Source organism: Epinephelus lanceolatus, chromosome 3 (assembly GCF_041903045.1).
Source record: "Epinephelus lanceolatus isolate andai-2023 chromosome 3, ASM4190304v1, whole genome shotgun sequence".
Lineage (NCBI taxonomy): Eukaryota > Metazoa > Chordata > Actinopteri > Perciformes > Serranidae > Epinephelus > Epinephelus lanceolatus.
This window is the reverse complement of record NC_135736.1, coordinates 44,823,193-44,841,140: the sequence shown is the minus strand read 5'-3', so window position 1 is coordinate 44,841,140 and position 17,948 is coordinate 44,823,193. Positions and strand designations below refer to the sequence as shown.

Sequence of the window (17,948 nt, the reverse complement as noted above, 5' to 3'; positions counted from 1 at the left end):
TTCAGCTGATTTAATAATGTGACTGCCTTTGTTATGCTCCACAGTTGGAGAAGTAATAACCTGTGCAGCATCCTTGCAGACTCAGTATGGGAAGCTATTGCATCGTACGTTGTAGCCTGTGATTTAGTAGGTGCTGTCATCGTACTCTCTGCATAGATCAAACCTGATGTTGTATCAAAGTTTATTAGATCCATGTCACACAGTGTAGCTTACACTAAACCTATAAGATTGCTAAAATCTCACAGTCTGTAGGAGGCTGTAGGCGAGACATCTGCCAGCTGGGGACCACTGTTTGAGAGCAACAAACAACAAAAGTGCTTGGTTCTTAGAGAGACATCAGCAGCATTTCCTGCAGTGATTGTGCCACCAACAGCTGGTGTTTTGAGCCAAAACATGATCTTTCCCCAACCATAACTAAGTGGTTTTTGCACTCAGACTCAACTACATGTTAACTACAGCATTGTTGAAATGTAAAGTTTCATTATATCTGTTACATAATAGGGTACAAATGGTACATATGTGCGTGCTTTGCAGAGACGTACAACGCAAATATCTATTCTGACAATTAGGTTGAGGAGCTTCAGGAAAACTGCTCGGATATACTTCGTTGGTGGTTCTGTTTGTCCAAAGAATGTGCGCTCTCTCGCCTCGACAATATTTGTCTCTTGACTACATGGGCCAAAATGTCTAATATTTCCTCTTGAATGGTGGCAGACATCCAGTTGTGTGTTTGCTGATGCCTCTCGTGTCCTCTGGGCAACTCATAACATTATGTCTGTCGCTCCATCATTAGCTGCTATAACACTCCATCCTGATGGATATGCTGTACAGTGGAATTCCCTCATGTCCAAAATATTTTATGGATCTAAAAAGCAGCTCCAAAACTGTCCTGGTCAAATTTCTGTTTTTTCTCAGCTGCCAATAATAAGCTCTCCCTACCACAACTCACTCCCCAAGTTGAGCTGCCCCATGACCTGACCCCGAACCTTACACTTTGATCTAACATGATGCCACTGTCATGTTATATTGGAGGAGCTAATTCAATTTGCACAATTTAACTATTTTTTTCCTCATGTATTTTCTGACAGGCACCTTATCATATGCTGTTCAAAATAAAATAAAAAAAATCATATGGCCTAATAGTTTTGGTAAAACAGCTATTTACAGACTGTGTTGTTCCACCTCTTGTCAATAGGGGGTGCTGCAGCCCTCTCAGCACCCACCTTCCATGCCCACAGATTTTATGCCCATTTACTTTGTAGACCTAGACCATTGAATTGTCTGGGTCTATATACTGGACTATAGCAGTTTATTACTGTACATATATATTGGTTTGAATGTATGTGTAACTGTAACACCCTGATTAACTGTGTTTTGTTTAGATCGTAGTTCCTCAGGAGCAGGGAAGTTAGTAGCTGCTGGAACAATCACTGTTGTTCTCCTGGCTGTCATACTCCTCGCTGTGTTCCTGTGGATCAGGTGAGCACTTCTGTTTTGACCGAATCATTGTTTGTTAAATCACTGAAAGTCAGTTTGTCACACCTAAAACTTTGAATGATTTTTTATTTTTTTTCGATTGATTCTCTGGACCAGAAAAAAGAGAGCTTCCAGGGACTCGTCTGAGCCTGGAGAGAGAGCAGACAACAGGGAACAGGTGAGAAGAGTGACGTTTATTATTCAGGAACAAAATAAATTCTGGTTCCTGTTCATTCACACTGCTGAGTCAACCACTCATCTGACTGAGAGGGACCTCATGTTGCTCTTTTCACATCCTTCTTCACAGATGTTAATTTCTATCATGCTCTCTTTGATTCGTCTCTTGTCTTGGATGTGACCAAGGTCTTGTCTACACATTTACAGTTTTTTTTTTTTTTCTTAGCGGATATTTTCCCCGACTCAGTTCATAATGCATCCAATCGGCACCTGTCATGGGGGAATGGTACACCGCCAGACAGCATCAATTTGAAATGCTGCCAGTAACGATGTGATATAAGGAGCTGGACAGTCCCTATAGAGTGGGTGGGTGGGGTGATAGATGGCTCCAATAAACCCTGGACTTCAACCCAGGAACCTGGTGTTTGCTTCCTGTATGAATGTAGAGCCAAATCATGTGCTGTTGTAGCCTAAACCTAGCCACCTGCTTTTCTTGATGTCCCATTGTAGCTTGCAACATCCCTGAAGATCATCACCTTTGTGATGGGGGAGACCATCAAAGATAACTAATGCTGACAAGTGTTTGGGCCGTTTTTGTGTTCTTGAGTAAACAGAGATATTTTGTAGAACAAAGATTGTGTGGACAGAATTTTCTTTTTTAAAATGTCGACAAAAATTTCCATTTCTGAAATATATATATATATATATATATATATATATATATATATATATATATATATACACACACATGCGGACGGGGCCTAAACTCCTGGTACTTTCAGAGTCTCACCTGCTTTTTGTCCTTTCCTCTTCTTCTGTCATACAGCAGCATGTTGGTGAAGCAGTGATATTAAACACATTATTACAACAGCTGCTGTTGCTTTGACTTTTTCTGTCCTGGTTGTAATCCTCTGCCTTATTTAAAATAAATGTTGTCTCTGTGATGTCTACCTGGTCAGAGACAGCCAGAGGAGCAGGGTGACCTTCAGTATGCCAGCATCCATTTCTCCAACAACCAGGCAGATCCTCTCTACTCCAACATGAGACCAGCTCAGCCCCTCAGACACACGGAGCAACGAGAAGACGTTGAGTACGTTACCGTCAAGTTCAACAGTGCCAGAACTGCCCCGAGGTGAGCAGCTCCTTACACACCAACGTTATCCTCACTACAAGTAAAATGACATAACTGTGAAATGAATGCGTTGCATTTTCCCGCTCTCTATTGTTAGTTTGTTTTTATATAATTAGAATGATGTTATTTGATACTATCTACAGAACCAGAGGTCGGGGAGGTGGAGAGGATCCAGCTGCATTGTACAGCACAGTCAACAAAAGCAGATGACCACAGCAGGCATTGCATTTACAATCTGATATGTCAGATATATAATCGGGTAACTTTTGATTTTTAAAACACATTTCTCAGGATGGGTCTCAAGAATGTACAAAGAGACAATTTTACATCTTAGAGAAACTCAAATTCATGAATTCAACGTACTACAGAAGCTGAGATTTTTTTAATGCAGTTACATCAAGATCACAAGTTAATTATTTTGTTTGGTTTAATGCATGTTGATTCTTGAGATAATTTGAACCTTGAAAATGAGTGTGTGGTTCATTTGATCACACCTGATTTCAGCCTTCAAGATCAACTGGCATGAGGAGGATTCATAAGTAGGGCTAAGATGCTTTGTGAATAATTTTCATCTTTACGAAGTTACAAGGAGAAATGAGAAAATGTCACAATTTTTAGAATTTTCTTGGTATTTCAATTTTGTACTTTGGAGCAACTCTTTGTACGTTGGAAGCTTTAAGAATATGGGCCCTGATTGTCACTGACAGTCTGCATGGCTGCATGTTTACAGGAATATAAGTGGGATATTCATTTTCATTAGCCATGTACATGAACAGTTTAGTAGGAACATTATCTTTTTTTTTTAAATAAAAGGAAAAATCCAGAATATTTTGTGCATGTAAATGTAGTTACAGAGAGGCAGTGCAGACCTCAAAGTTTAAACTGTGTCTCCGTGGTGACAAATCACACCTGAGATCTCTTATGTATTATAAGTTACAGCTTATTAAATATTATTATTTTGCTGCTTCCCTGTTGAAGGGGAACATGTGTTTGCTGATAGTTGCAGTTTCCAACTGTTGCCACTAGATATTAGTAGTGAGTTCTATTTTACTGATAACAGACAACTTCCATCATCCTGTCAAGTACATTTCTCTCATTCTGTATACAATATATCTTTACCATGTTTTCCTTGTTTCCTCTTTTTTATTTGATTTTATGTTTTACCAGTTTGAACACAGCTGGTTTTATTGTTGAGTTAAGTGTCATTTATCAGAATCCTTATGCTTATTTTGTGAATTATCTCTACACTGCACCGGCTCATGAGTTATTTACATCCCTGTCTTCTTCATACACATATCTGAAGTGTTTTTGTTTTGTATTTGTTTGTACTTTTAACCCCATGTATTTACATTTAGATTTTGTACTTGTACTTTATTGTTTCATCTCGCGTAATTAAAAAAAAAAAAAAAATGCATCATAGCAGTTAAGAGCTTTTCTTTTCTTCCCCTCTTACTCGCGTTATTTGGCCTGATGAGTTAGTGTCTTTTTGGTAATAGGTCATTTGAACAGTGTTTGTTGTGCAGTCTTTTGTGTTTGTTATTAACCCTTTAACATCTCATTTGTCTTCTGCTCTGATTAAACAGCACTGGGTTTAAGACTAGATAATAATCTACTCAGTGGCACTACAGGGTGCTATTTAGGAGGACTAGTAGAGGTGAGCGGTCTGAGTCCATGAAATCAAATGTTGCTATTATACTGCTATTTATTGCAGCTGGTCAGTGTTTAATGTACACGTTAGAAACTGTCAAGTAAATTGTGTTCTGACGAGTGTGTTGGATGAAAATGGACTCCATACCCCAAGTTATTAGCCCTGCACACTATCAGGTGTTACTGCATTGTTTCCCTTTGATTGTTTGGATTACCTGCAACAGCTTACTGAAGTGAACAGGAGTCCTCTGGACTGCCTCTCAGATTTAGCATGGATTACTGAAGGAGTTTACCAGGCACAGGCCCAGGGGCCCAAAGTGTCAGGAGGCCCCTCTGGCCTTCACGTGCAAAATGTCACTTTATTTAACATGTACCAACCAGGAGGAGACTCAAAATGACCACAGTTAAGTGTGAGCTCCAGGATCAGCACCCTGGACAGTGAGCTCCAGGATCAGCACCCTGGACAGTGACAATGATCAAACATTAAAAACAAAAGAGAATGTATTCTGTTTTACTTTCCTTAATTTCTTCCTGATTCTCTTTAGGAAGCAAAACATCAACAAACAAAACTGATTATGTTTTATGATAACATTCTCGGTTGAAGGTTAATGCATGTTTATTTGTCCTCCAGATGCTCCACAGCTTCCCTCTGTGTCAGTGAGTCCCTCTACTGACGTGAAGGGGGGCAGTTCAGTGACTCTGACCTGTAGCAGTGATGCTAACCCAGCAGCTAACTATACCTGGTACAAGAGGAGTACAAATCCAGATCATAAACATCTCAGTGAAGAACCACAGCTTGTCTTCAGCTCCATCCAGTCCTCTGACTCTGGACAGTATTACTGTACAGCTGAGAACGAGCTGGGGAGGAGGACGTCTGAATTCATCTCTACTGATGTGCAATGTGAGTAAAATACAGTTTGCAAGCAACAGAGAAAATCTACTAATTGGAAGATCGGAGTTTGATCCCCAGCTCCTCCAGCCCACACTTTGAAGTATCCTTGGGCACGATACTGAACACCAGATAACTCCTGATGGATGTGACATTGATGTGTGAGTGTGAGTGAATGGTTACTGAGTAGCAGGTGGCAACTTGTATGGTAGCCTCGGCCACCAGTGAGTGAATGGGTGAATGTGATTTGGTGTAAAAGCGCTTTGAGTGGTCGGAGGACTTGAAAGGCGCTTTTCAAGTCTAATTACCATTTATCATCCTCATTAAAGGGGCACTCCGCAGACTGCACATGAAGTGTAGTACAAGCTTAAAGTTTTCAACAAGAGGCCAGCATTACACGCTGAGCTGTGGGGTTTTTAACAAGTGGGCTTTTAGGAGGCAGGGGTGTCTAACTGATGATTTATTGATCAACTTATAATGATCTATATTCATATACAGATGCTCCAAAGCTTCCCTCTGTGTCTGTGTATCGTCGACGTAGGCTTCTTGCACTCATTTCCAAAATGCCGGCTCCAGTGGTTGTAAAGTGGTTGTGTAAATGCAGGCACGCTCATCATGCATATCGATAAAACTACCTAAATGTGTGCAGCATTAATGGCTTCACGGAGAACTCTGTAGATATTCATGTCAGCTAAATTGTGAATTAGCGATTTTCAAGCATTCATATTCTAACTCAACGCTTACAGATAACAATGCATACAATTGTGTGACAGCTTTCTCATGGAGGCTGCCATCTTCCTGGAAAACTCGCCTGGCTGGATAGTTTCACAATGCATGCTGGGAAATTCAGTCTTCCCATCAGTTGAGATGGGTTCCCTAAAGTTGGGGACACCCTAGCCCTTCACAGGAACGCACAAAACAAGGGCGAGGGCCAATTTTGAGGGGAAGTGTGAGTATTGGGACGGACCCTTAGTGTGTTAAAAAAAAGAGTTGCAGGTGGCACCTTTGTATGGTAGCCTTGGCCACTAGTGTATGAATGTGTGTGACTCATAGTGTGAAAAGCACTTTGAGTGGTCGGAAGACATGATCATGTTTGGTTAACTCTAACAGGCATGTGAGTTTCTCACCTCTCAGTGTTCTGCATTTCTCTGAAAACAGAAGCAACCTGACCACAGAGTGATGAGAGAAGAAACCAACTGGGAAAAAAAAAATGCACATCATTTTCCATCCCTTCTTTTAACTAATACTCTTCATTCCATCCTGTTCAATAAAACTGCCTCATGGTTCACAGGTTGAATACGTTCCTGTTCTGTCACTACAGCTGCAGACTGTGTGACATCCTGTAGCGCACATAGACATGAACTGTCTGTCTGTTTTTCTTTTGTCTTTATGAATGCTCTCTTGTGGTGTCAGTCAGATGTTTCATATAGCACCTCTCTAGCCTTCTGACCACTGAATTTGTCTCATCTTGCATGTTAATAATCTAACCAGGAAGGAAATGTAGACATTTAACATCCTGATATCTAACTTCTGCTCACTGACAACAAAGGAAAGGCATCTTTGAAGACGATGTCCTTCTTCACTGTGAGTAGAAACAGTTTATTGATGTAACTGATGCTGTTTACCTGCTGTGTGCATTATTTTATCTACTGACAGGTTTTATTGTCTCACACAGAGAGACGAGAGGAGCAGCTATGAGTCTAACTGCAGCAGCCAGAGGATTTGTCGTCTTCCTCCTCTCTGTGTCAGGTACTGTAGATCTACAGTTACATTTATCACATTAAAAGAGGGGAATCTGGGAAAATGTGGGACTGAAGGTCACATGTGGAAATAAGTAGATCAGAGTTGTGTGAAAGGAAAGCTTCCCAGAAACATGACAAATATTACTTTTGTGTGCAAGTGTGGAAACAGCCCATATGCATAGGGTCTTGGTTTGTTTAATCAGTTCTAAAGTCGACCCTGGTTGCAGAGGCGACAGCTCAAGTGGCCGACAGTTAGTTTCTATCTGCAGCTACTTTTATCATGGTGAAGTGTTTTGGAGGGATATTGGTCTCACAGTGAAATCAAGTTATATTGTCTCAACTTTTCAAATATCATCATCGTATCATCATCTGCACCAAACCCTGCTAGTTCCTTCTGTATTCAGTGAGCTCAGTGTGATATTTCCGTGTTCTGTGTCGATAGTAATGATTGGCTTTTATCTTATCTTTGTATCAGAGGTGCTGTAAACAGTTTCCTCCGCCTCAGTGCTCTGCAGTTATTTTTAGTTTTCACACTCAGCAGCAACCAGGCCAGAGATTAACTCTAGAAAGCATGTGCACGTCTTCCACTCTTCTTTAGCACTGACTGTGTAACTGTGCAAACACTGTGAATATTTACAGTATGTACTACCACCAGTGGCACGCCCAGAAAGTGTTCATAAGGGTGGTCAGATGGGGCCACTGAAATGTTGGTGTGACACACCAAAACTAAAAGCGATAACTGAATTTCAGGAATTCTATTCTGCTGTTGTAGTTTATAGTTTAGATGAAAACTATGTCAATATGGAGAGTTAAGGAATTGCACACTGATATACTTTGGCAGCAGGAAGCAGGAATGTCAGCCTCCAGTTAGTGTGTAAGAAGACTTTTAATTTGATGTTTTTTCTGACATTTTCTTGACAGTTTTTTAAATGAATTGAACAAAGCTGAAACACACAGAAAAGTCTATATTCTAGTTAGATGCATCATGTGGAACATTTTATGACAATGACTGCAGATGATCAGTCTGATAATTGAGGACTTTAAAGCTTGTCCAGGTTATCTTTCCCCAAATCACATCAGTACTTTTTTGTCTTATTGACTGATTGTTTACTGAAGTCATTGATTTTGATTGTGGTTCCTGATGTGCTCTGTGTTACAGTGATACAGGGTCAGGATGACTCGGGAGTGACTTACACCTCTACTGAGATCTGTGCTGTAAAAGGATCAACAGTGGAAATACACTGCAGCTACAGATACCCATCCAGAATAAATGGCCTTGATACCAAAGTTGAGAAAGCATCCTGGTTTATTGAAAAGAAGAATGTCGCGAATGTGTATCTGAAAGATGACCCACAGTATTCAGGTCATGTGCAGTATGACTGTGATGAGATAAAGAATGACTGCACTCTGAGAATCACAGACCTGAGAGAGAGTGACTCAGCTGTGTACAAGTTCAGGTTCATAACAAACCATCCCAATGCTTATACTGGTGAACCTGGAGTCACTTTGTCTGTCGCAGGTAACATCCTCACTGGAATATTTAACAATTCACATTCAAATGCATAATTGCATGTATGTATTAATACAATTAATATTTATTTTCCTTCTACACAGACTTAGACCTCAAGGTCAGCAGATCATCTTCATCTTCTTCCCTTCAGTGTCACAGCAGTCGTCATTTACCTGATCATACTTCCTACATCTGGTACAAGAATGGACAGAAAATAAAAGAAGGCACATCTCCTTATGTAGACTTCAGTTCTGATTCTGCAGACAGCTATTCCTGTGCTGTAAAAGGATGTGAGAACTTCCCCTCTCCTTCAGTGTGTGAGTTTACTTACAGTCTTCTACTGTTATATCACCATCTGCTGGAGCCTCTAAGCCATTGCACTGACACGTCTGTGTTAAATTGTTTAATGCTCTCATTTAGCTAATTTACCAACCAGAAATCATCAGTAGACATGACAGTGTCCAAACACACTGAACCAGCTTTATTTCCTTCATCCTCAGACGCACAAATTCATTTTTAAATTCAACGTTTTTATGTTTTTCTCCTCCAGATGCTCCAAAGCTTCCCTCTGTGTCAGTGAGTCCCTCTGCTGAGATAGTGGAGGGCAGTTCAGTGACTCTGACCTGTAGCAGTGATGCTAACCCAGCAGCTAAATATACTTGGCACAAGAGGAATGGAAATTTATTCCATCATCTTCAGAGACAAAAACCACAACTTGTCTTCAGCTCCATCCAGTCCTCTGACTCTGGAGAGTATGACTGTAAAGCTTTGAACGAGCTGGGGTGGAGCACATCTAATTACATCTTAGATGTGAAATGTGAGTAAAACACTGCTAATTCAAAAAGCATCATGCAACTAATGACTACATTTTAAAGCTTTATTACCCAGCCAGGCTGATGGCTCTGATTGTTTCACATTCACAGTCTGCTGCTGCAGTTCACTGAGGTATAGGTTGAGTAAAACAATTTCGAAGGAGGTCTTGAGCTTCCAAATCTAGAGCTGTATTACTATTCTTCTCAGATGTTCTGTTCTATATAGGTTTGCTACAGGTTGCTTTATAGGATTTAACACAAAAATGATTGGTGGCAGGGAAGAGAAGGGGGGGTCTCTGGTAATCCATGTAGGAGGGCACTAAGTTTCTTCACTCAAAAGGGCCATGACGAGGTAATGTGTGGCCAAGAACCACATACAGGTCTATTATTGGTTACTGTAGCCCGTCAGTTAGCTTTATAGAGGAGACAACAACCTGTCTCACAATGTCTGAAGTAGGTAAATAACATAGTTACCATAATAATTGTGTTGCTCCTCCTGGTTTGTGGCAGTCCATACCTAAAAACTGGTGTGTAAACAAAGATTCATAAGTTGTCTCTCATTTCTCCTCCAGATGCTCCAAAGCTTCCCTCTGTGTCAGTGAGTCCCTCTACTGACGTGAAGGGGGGCAGTTCAGTGACTCTGACCTGTAGCAGTGATGCTAACCCAGCAGCTAATTATACCTGGTACAAGGAGAACCACACAATATTTCAGGGACTAGAGGGAAATTACTATTTCAAGTCCATCCGCTCTGAGGACAGAGGAATCTACTCCTGCACGTCTAAGAATCAATATGGACAGATCAGGTCATCTCTATCAGTAGATGTTCAGTGTAAGTACAAATAGGCAAATCAGGCATGCTGTACACTATCAATATCACTTGATTCACCTGATTATTAATACATCACCTTAATACAGCATCTCTGTATGAGATGAAAGAAAGAGGAACATCTAGAGTTTCGATAGTACTGAAAGTCCTACATTTGGGATTTCTAAATACCCTGATACACTGTAACACCATGATACTGCTCAAGCCTAAATGACACAGGTCTGTGTAAATCTCCTCCAGATGCTCCAAAGCTTCCCTCTGTGTCAGTGAGTCCCTCTGCTGAGATAGTGGAGGGCAGTTCAGTGACTCTGACCTGTAGCAGTGATGCTAACCCAGCAGCTAAATATACCTGGTACAAGGAGAATGAAGACTCACCAAAAGCATCAGGACAGATCTTCACCATCTCTAACGTCACAGCTGAACACAGTGGGAATTATTACTGTGAAGCCCAGAACACAAGAGGACGTCATAACTCCACCTTACATCTGACTGTTGTGGCAGGTATGTTTTACATTCATGTTTTCAGCGAGGGCAGGAAACCTAGTTGGAGTGATGTGAGGACTCTAAAACTTCACCTGGGCCTCCCTCGGCATATGGTTGAATAGATCATGGCTGAATTTTCATTTTTGGGTGCACTATCCCTTTCACCATGATGTAATACATGCACTGTTTGGTCATATATTACTCTGTGGGGCGAATGGGCCCAAACATGCTGCAACACCCTGATTAACTGTGTTTTGTTTAGATCGTAGTTCCTCAGGAGCAGGGAAGTTAGTAGCTGCTGGAACAATCACTGTTGTTCTCCTGGCTGTCATACTCCTCGCTGTGTTCCTGTGGATCAGGTGAGCACTTCTGTTTTGACCGAATCATTGTTTGTTAAATCACTGAAAGTCAGTTTGTCACACCTAAAACTTTGAATGATTTTTTATTTTTTTTCGATTGATTCTCTGGACCAGAAAAAAGAGAGCTTCCAGGGACTCGTCTGAGCCTGGAGAGAGAGCAGACAACAGGGAACAGGTGAGAAGAGTGACGTTTATTATTCAGGAACAAAATAAATTCTGGTTCCTGTTCATTCACACTGCTGAGTCAACCACTCATCTGACTGAGAGGGACCTCATGTTGCTCTTTTCACATCCTTCTTCACAGATGTTAATTTCTATCATGCTCTCTTTGATTCGTCTCTTGTCTTGGATGTGTCTTGTCTATACCTTTATGGTTTTTTTTGTTTTTTGTTTTTTTTTTTAAAAAAGGATATTTACCCACAGTCAGTTTATAACACAGCTGGATGGCACCTGTTATGGTGGAATGATACACTGCTAGACGCTGTCAATTTGAAACGCTGCCAGTAACGATGTGATATAAGGAGCTGGACAGTCCCTATAGAGTGGGGGGGGGGGTGGGCTGATAGATGGCTCCAATAAACCCTGGACTTCAACCCAGGAACCTGGTGTTTGCTTCCTGTATGAATGTAGAGCCAACTCATGTGCTGTTGTTACTTAAACTTAAAACCACCTGCTTTTCTTGACGTCCCATTGTAGCTTGCAGCATCCCAGAACATCAACAGCAGATTCAGGAGGATACCTACCATCTAATATTTAGACGTGAATGTCCACTGACAAAGCGACATGTGACGACTTGGGATGAGAATGTGTTGCTGCTGCACCCAGTGTTATTCCGTCTGCTTTAGCATTCACATTTTAAAGTCCACCAGAAACAAAGGATCAGGCATAGTTTGGGATCAGGTGCAGTCTAACCAGCAGATGGTGGGACACTTTTGAGAGATGGGTTGTTGATGAGGAGTAGAAGGAAACCTTTACATGTACAAAGCATCACTGCTTCTTTGTTATACCGAAGGAGAATCAACGATGATGAGATCTCCAGTAGGTGTTCTGATAAAGCTAGTCTGTACACTACCTTTGTGATGGGGGAGACCATCGAAGATAGCTAACGCTGACGAGCGTTTGGGACCGTTTTTGTGTTCTTGAGTAAACAGAGATATTTTGTAGAACAAAGACTGTGTGGACAGAAATTTCTGTTTTAAACTTTGAATGAAAATTTCCATTTTTTCATACATGTGGACGGGGCCTAAACTCCTGGTACTTTCAGAGTCTCACCTGCTTTTTGTCCTTTCCTCTTCTTCTGTCATACAGCAGCATGTTGGTGAAGCAGTGATATTAAACACATTATTACAACAGCTGCTGTTGCTTTGACTTTTTCTGTCCTGGTTGTAATCCTCTGCCTTATTTAAAATAAATGTTGTCTCTGTGATGTCTACCTGGTCAGAGACAGCCAGAGGAGCAGGGTGACCTTCAGTATGCCAGGATCCGTTTCTCCAACCAGGCAGATCCTCTCTACTACAACATGAGACCAGCTCAGCCCCTCAGACACACGGAGCAACGAGAAGACGTTGAGTACGTTACCGTCAAGTTCAACAGTGCCAGAACTGCCCCGAGGTGAGCAGCTCCTCACACACCAACGTTATCCTCACTACAAGTAAAATGACATAACTGTGAAATGAATGCATTGCATTTTCCCGCTCTCTATTGTTAGTTTGTTTGTATATAATTAGAATGATGTTATTTGATACTATCTACAGAACCAGAGGTCGGGGAGGTGGAGAGGATCCAGCTGCATTGTACAGCACAGTCAACAAAAGCAGATGACCACAGCAGGCATTGCATTTACAATCTGATATGTCAGATATATAATCGGGTAACTTTTGATTTTTAAAACACATTTCTCAGGATGGGTCTCTCCCAGCAAAAATCATATCATCATTTTTTCCTGTTTTTACAGTAAAAATTAAATGCAAAAGTAATCATTCCCACTAAAATCAGAAGTCATATCAAATTATTTTAAGATGATTTCTTTGTGTATATTATGCAGCCCTGCTTGTACAGACTAACGAAACAGCTTGAACTAGCGACATACTGAATGTACTTCTGCACTGAAGACAGTCTAAATCAGTGCTGAACATCACAGATGTAAAAACAGTTACTTACTTGTGTACATATGAAGTGAATTGGAACAATCGTAGTCAGTGAGCTCAAATCTTCCAGTAGTCTGCGGTGCTTTAGTATCAAAGTCATTATAACATAAACACAGCAACTCCCTATTCACTATAACGGAGTGGCGGTGGCTCAGAAGGTAGAGTGGAGCGTCTACTAATTGGAAAATTGGTAGTTTGATTTGAAGTATCCTTGGGCAAGATACTAAATCCCAAATTCCTCCCGAAGGCTGTTTCATCAGTCAGTATGTTTACATGACATCAGAGATAATTCATTCATTGTGTAAGTCTGACTAAAACTAGACTTTTAATTTCATGTAAACATGTGCGACTTCGTGCTAAATCAAATTTCTCAAAGTCGGACTAACACACCCAGATAATGCGATTGGGAGTTGAATTCCTCCTGCATGTATACAGTCAACTGAACCAAAACTGACCGATCAAGACATGAGGGTGTGGGAGCAAATACCTTTTAGAGAATGTTTGCACTCGAAATAAAGTTTGGGGCACCACCATCCTAATGAGGGAAGGGACTAATCACATTAATAAGTCCGTAAACCACTTATTAATTTGTCAGCATGCTTATCAAAAATGAATCAATCTCAATATCTGGGTCATGAATTCTCCATACAGTGATTTTAGTTCCTGCTCAAAAGAGATATACACAGACAACGACTTGGTGATAAATGAAGATTTATTTAGGCTAAATGTTTAACAGGATGATATGAAATGACACAAAATATGTGAATAGATTAAAACAAGACGTAACACTCGTGAAAGTTATTTAGTCTGGCGATAGTGAGAGAGAGTATGTGACTATAGATAAATTGGGAACGCAGGGATGCGCAAAACCATTTACCTAAGGAAATTAAATTAAGATCAAGATAATTAAGTCTTCTATTTGACATCAACTCTTACCACTGCACAGCAGCTACATCAGGTGAGGGAAATTCTTTGCCTCCTTTCTTAGCAGCGAATCAGGTGGACGTTTCTCCTGAGGGCACCAGACTATCTCTTTGCGACTCCCGGCTTCACTTCACGGCCTTCCAGCAGGGTGATACAAACTGGAACGCAGCGGTGAGGGACAGTGGAGCCTGGGGCGGTGTCCTTTAGGTGGTCCTCACATGTCGGTGATATTAGCCTGCAGCAAGTCTCTTGGTTTGGCGAAAGATTCCCTGTGACATGTGGTTGCTGGATCTGATGAATCTTTGGGGGGAGTTGTAGGTCGAAAAGTTTATCTGTTTAGCTGTGGCTACTTGCTTATAATAAAGTTGAAAATAGTCTCATCAACCATTCGATATTATCATCAAAATTATTATCAACGCATGAAAAAAAAATGTTGCAATCGGCTGGCTTTGTTGCTTCAGGTATAATAAATATAATAAACTTTAGCAAGTTACACTCAATAGACACATACTCTTTCCATTCTGGTCAAAATCAGCTCTTAACATCAAATTAAATTTAATATGATTATTATACCGCATATCAGCAGAACACAAGTATAAACTGTTTTGTATACACACACTCCAGACTAACATACGGTTGCAATAACACAGAATGAGAAGGCACATATTCATGAAAACAAGTTGGTTAATCAACCCAACTATATTTTAACTCTAAATATAATATTGGATTCCTTAAAGGGAACCCTCCTTAACTACCGTCACAAGATGGCAGTATGGCTCCATGTTAAATGAGGGATTAAAAACCTAAAATCTTAATTTCCTGATACTTTGGTTTACAAGATTAAAAAAAAACATCATTCAACTAACAAACAAGGATTATGTACATTCACAATGTTAGAACATGGATAAAATGTGTAGTTTTACTTCCAAGAGACATTTCAACAGAAACACTTGGTAAGAGAGGCGAGGATGTGATTTCCCGGGGTGACGAGAAGGGACAGGATGTGGTGAATTTAAGAAGCGTTGTCAGCGAAGTCGTGCTCATTAATCTAAGTCAATTTGTGTAGCCCCAAGCTGAATTCTTTTAAGATGTTAATGACATCCCGGACGAAGAGGGGTCTGAAGTGACCTTTTTACCTCTTCTTGGCATCAGGATGGCTGAAAGGAGCGTTTGTCAAGACTGGGGGGTGATACTGGGGCAGAGTGCCAAACATTTGACCCTCCAGTGGTTTCTCGTTGGTCTGTTCATTTATAAAACTGGTTCAGGGAGTTCAGCAGGGCTGTTCCTCCTACAAGGGAAATGCTAGTACAGTTCTGGTTTAAAGAGCGTTATTTAGGCATGTATACAGCGCATTCTGATTACACGTCTAAATTGGAGTTTTACTGCAGTTTGCAACACATGGCCTCTTACCTGTTTATGGTCAACTCTGTGCGTCGCCATGGATACACTGTATACAAACCAACTTGCCAACAACAGTTTGCACAACTGGGGTAGAGATGGATGCCCAAAATATAAAACCCACATTTCAAACGCTGACATTTTTAAGACGTTGGGTGAAGGAATGAAAAGAGGAGGCTGTGGTTGCATTGTCGAACAAATCCACCCCCAGTGGAAAACTTTCCCAGTACAAGCAACAGCTGCTCCACTTTTCTATATTTTAAACAACATGTTCGGACAGATTCATTGGAGTATGCATGGCTGCATGTTAACAGGAATATAAGTGGGATATTCAATATTGTTTTTTTTTAGAATAAAAGGAAAAATCCAGAATATTTTGTGCATGTAAATGTAGTTACAGAGAGGCAGTGCAGACCTCAAAGTTTAAACTGTGACATGGAAGGACTGCAAAATGTCTCCGTGGTGACAAATCACACCTGAGATCTCTTATGTATTATAAGTTACAGCTTATTAAATATTATTATTTTGCTGCTTCCCTGTTGAAGGGGAACATGTGTTTGCTGATAGTTGCAGTTTCCAACTGTTGCCACTAGATATTAGTAATGAGTTCTATTTTACTGATAACAGACAACTTCCATCATCCTGTCAAGTACATTTCTCTCATTCTGTATACAATATATCTTTACCATGTTTTCCTTGTTTCCTCTTTTTTATTTGATTTTATGTTTTACCGGTTTGAACACAGCTGGTTTTATTGTTGAGTCAAGTGTCATTTATCAGAATCCTTATGCTTATTTTGTGAATTATCTCTACACTGCACCTGCTCATGAGTTATTTACATCCCTGTCTTCTTTATACACATATCTGAAGTGTTTTTGTTTTGTGTTTGTTTGTACTTTTAACCCCATGTATTTACATTTAGATTTTGTACGTGTACTTTATTGTTTCATCTCGCTTAATTAAAAAAAAATATGCATCATAGCAGTTAAGATCTTTTCTTTTCTTCCCCTCTTACTCGTGTTGTTTGGCCTGATGAGTTAGTGTCTTTTTGGTAATAGGTCATTTGAACAGTGTTTGTTGTGCAGTCTTTTGTGTTTGTTATTAACCCTTTAACATCTCATTTGTCTTCTGCTCTGATTAAACAGCACTGGGTTTAAGACTAGTTAATAATCTACTTAGTGGCACTACAGGGTGCTATTTAGGAGGACTAGTAGAGGTGAGCGGTCTGAGTCCATGAAATCAAATATTGCTATTATACTGCTATTTATTGCAGCTGGTCAGTGTTTAATGTACACGTTAGAAACTGTCGAGCAAATTGTGTTCTGACGAGTGTGTTGGATGAAAATGGACTCCATATCCCAAGTTATTAGCCCTGCACACTATCAGGTGTTACTGCATTGTTTCCCTTTGATTGTTTGGCTTACCTGCAGCAGCTTACTGAAGTGAACAGGAGTCCTCTGGACTGCCTCTCAGATTTAGGCTTGGATTACAGAACAAGTTTAAAAGGCACAGGCCCAGGGGCCCAAAGTGTCAGGGGGGCCCTCTGGCCTTCACCTGCAATATATCACTTTATTTAACATGTACCAACCAGGAGGAGACTCAAAATGACCAAAAGGAGACACAAAGAGATGCAAAGAGACACAACAAAAACAATAAAAAGGGGCAAAACAACACAAAGACAACCAAAAAGACTCAGAATTACCTAAAAGAGATAAATAACTACAAAGAGATGCAAAACTACCACACACAAAATTACCACAAAGATACAAAACCACAAAAAGATGCATAACAAAGACAAAGTCTGTGTGTCTTGCTCCTGTGAAGGAGAGGTGTTCGGGCCTTTTGCATGTCTGAGCCCAGGCTTCCATTCGCTAACTCGTGAACTTCCCCCCGGGGATCAGTCAAGTCTCTTATCTTATCTTTATTGGTTTCCTGCGTTGGTTTCCTCAACTGCAAAGATTTGAAGAGGTGGGTTTATATGGATTTCCTCTTGTAAGGTTTGTTAGGCCACTTTATGTACCAGCTTTTTATCTGCCTTTCACCACTACTGTAATACTCAAATTAATAGTTACCAACTAAATTGTGCCCATGTTTTTTTAAAGTCTCTTTAAATGGTGTTCAAAACTAGTTTCTTTAAACTACATTTTTTTAAAAACACAACTTTGTTGTTTTGTGGGTATTTATTTAATAAATGGACTTTATAGAGCGCCTGTCGAGCCTTCCGACCACTGAATTTGTCTCATCTTGCATGTTCATAATCTAACCAGGAAGGAAATGTAGAGGTTTACCAACCTGATATCTAACTTCTGCTCACTGACAACAAAGGAAAGGCATCTTTGAAGACGACGTCCTTCTTCACTGTGAGTAGAAACAGTTTATTGATGTAACTGATGCTGTTTACCTGCTGTGAGCATTATTTTATCTA

General features: G+C 40.4%; 1 protein-coding gene and 1 long non-coding RNA gene across 2 annotated transcripts; both read left to right on the top strand.

Annotated features, from left to right (window-relative positions):
- Positions 1–1,356: 1,356 nt before the first annotated feature.
- On the top strand, positions 1,357–5,996 carry LOC144462502 (uncharacterized). Its single transcript, XR_013490779.1, has 4 exons — positions 1,357–1,479; positions 1,594–1,654; positions 2,613–2,785; positions 2,929–5,996. It is a non-coding gene; the product is annotated as an uncharacterized LOC144462502 (long non-coding RNA).
- A 1,019-nt stretch (positions 5,997–7,015) lies between these two features.
- On the top strand, positions 7,016–16,921 carry LOC144462545 (B-cell receptor CD22-like). Its single transcript, XM_078166611.1, has 9 exons — positions 7,016–7,070; positions 8,223–8,582; positions 8,678–8,890; positions 9,124–9,390; positions 10,453–10,713; positions 10,958–11,054; positions 11,169–11,229; positions 12,496–12,665; positions 12,809–16,921. Exons 1-9 carry the CDS (start codon positions 7,016–7,018, stop codon positions 12,873–12,875), a joined length of 1,551 nt encoding a protein of 516 aa, XP_078022737.1. The 3' UTR covers positions 12,876–16,921.
- Positions 16,922–17,948: the final 1,027 nt, after the last annotated feature.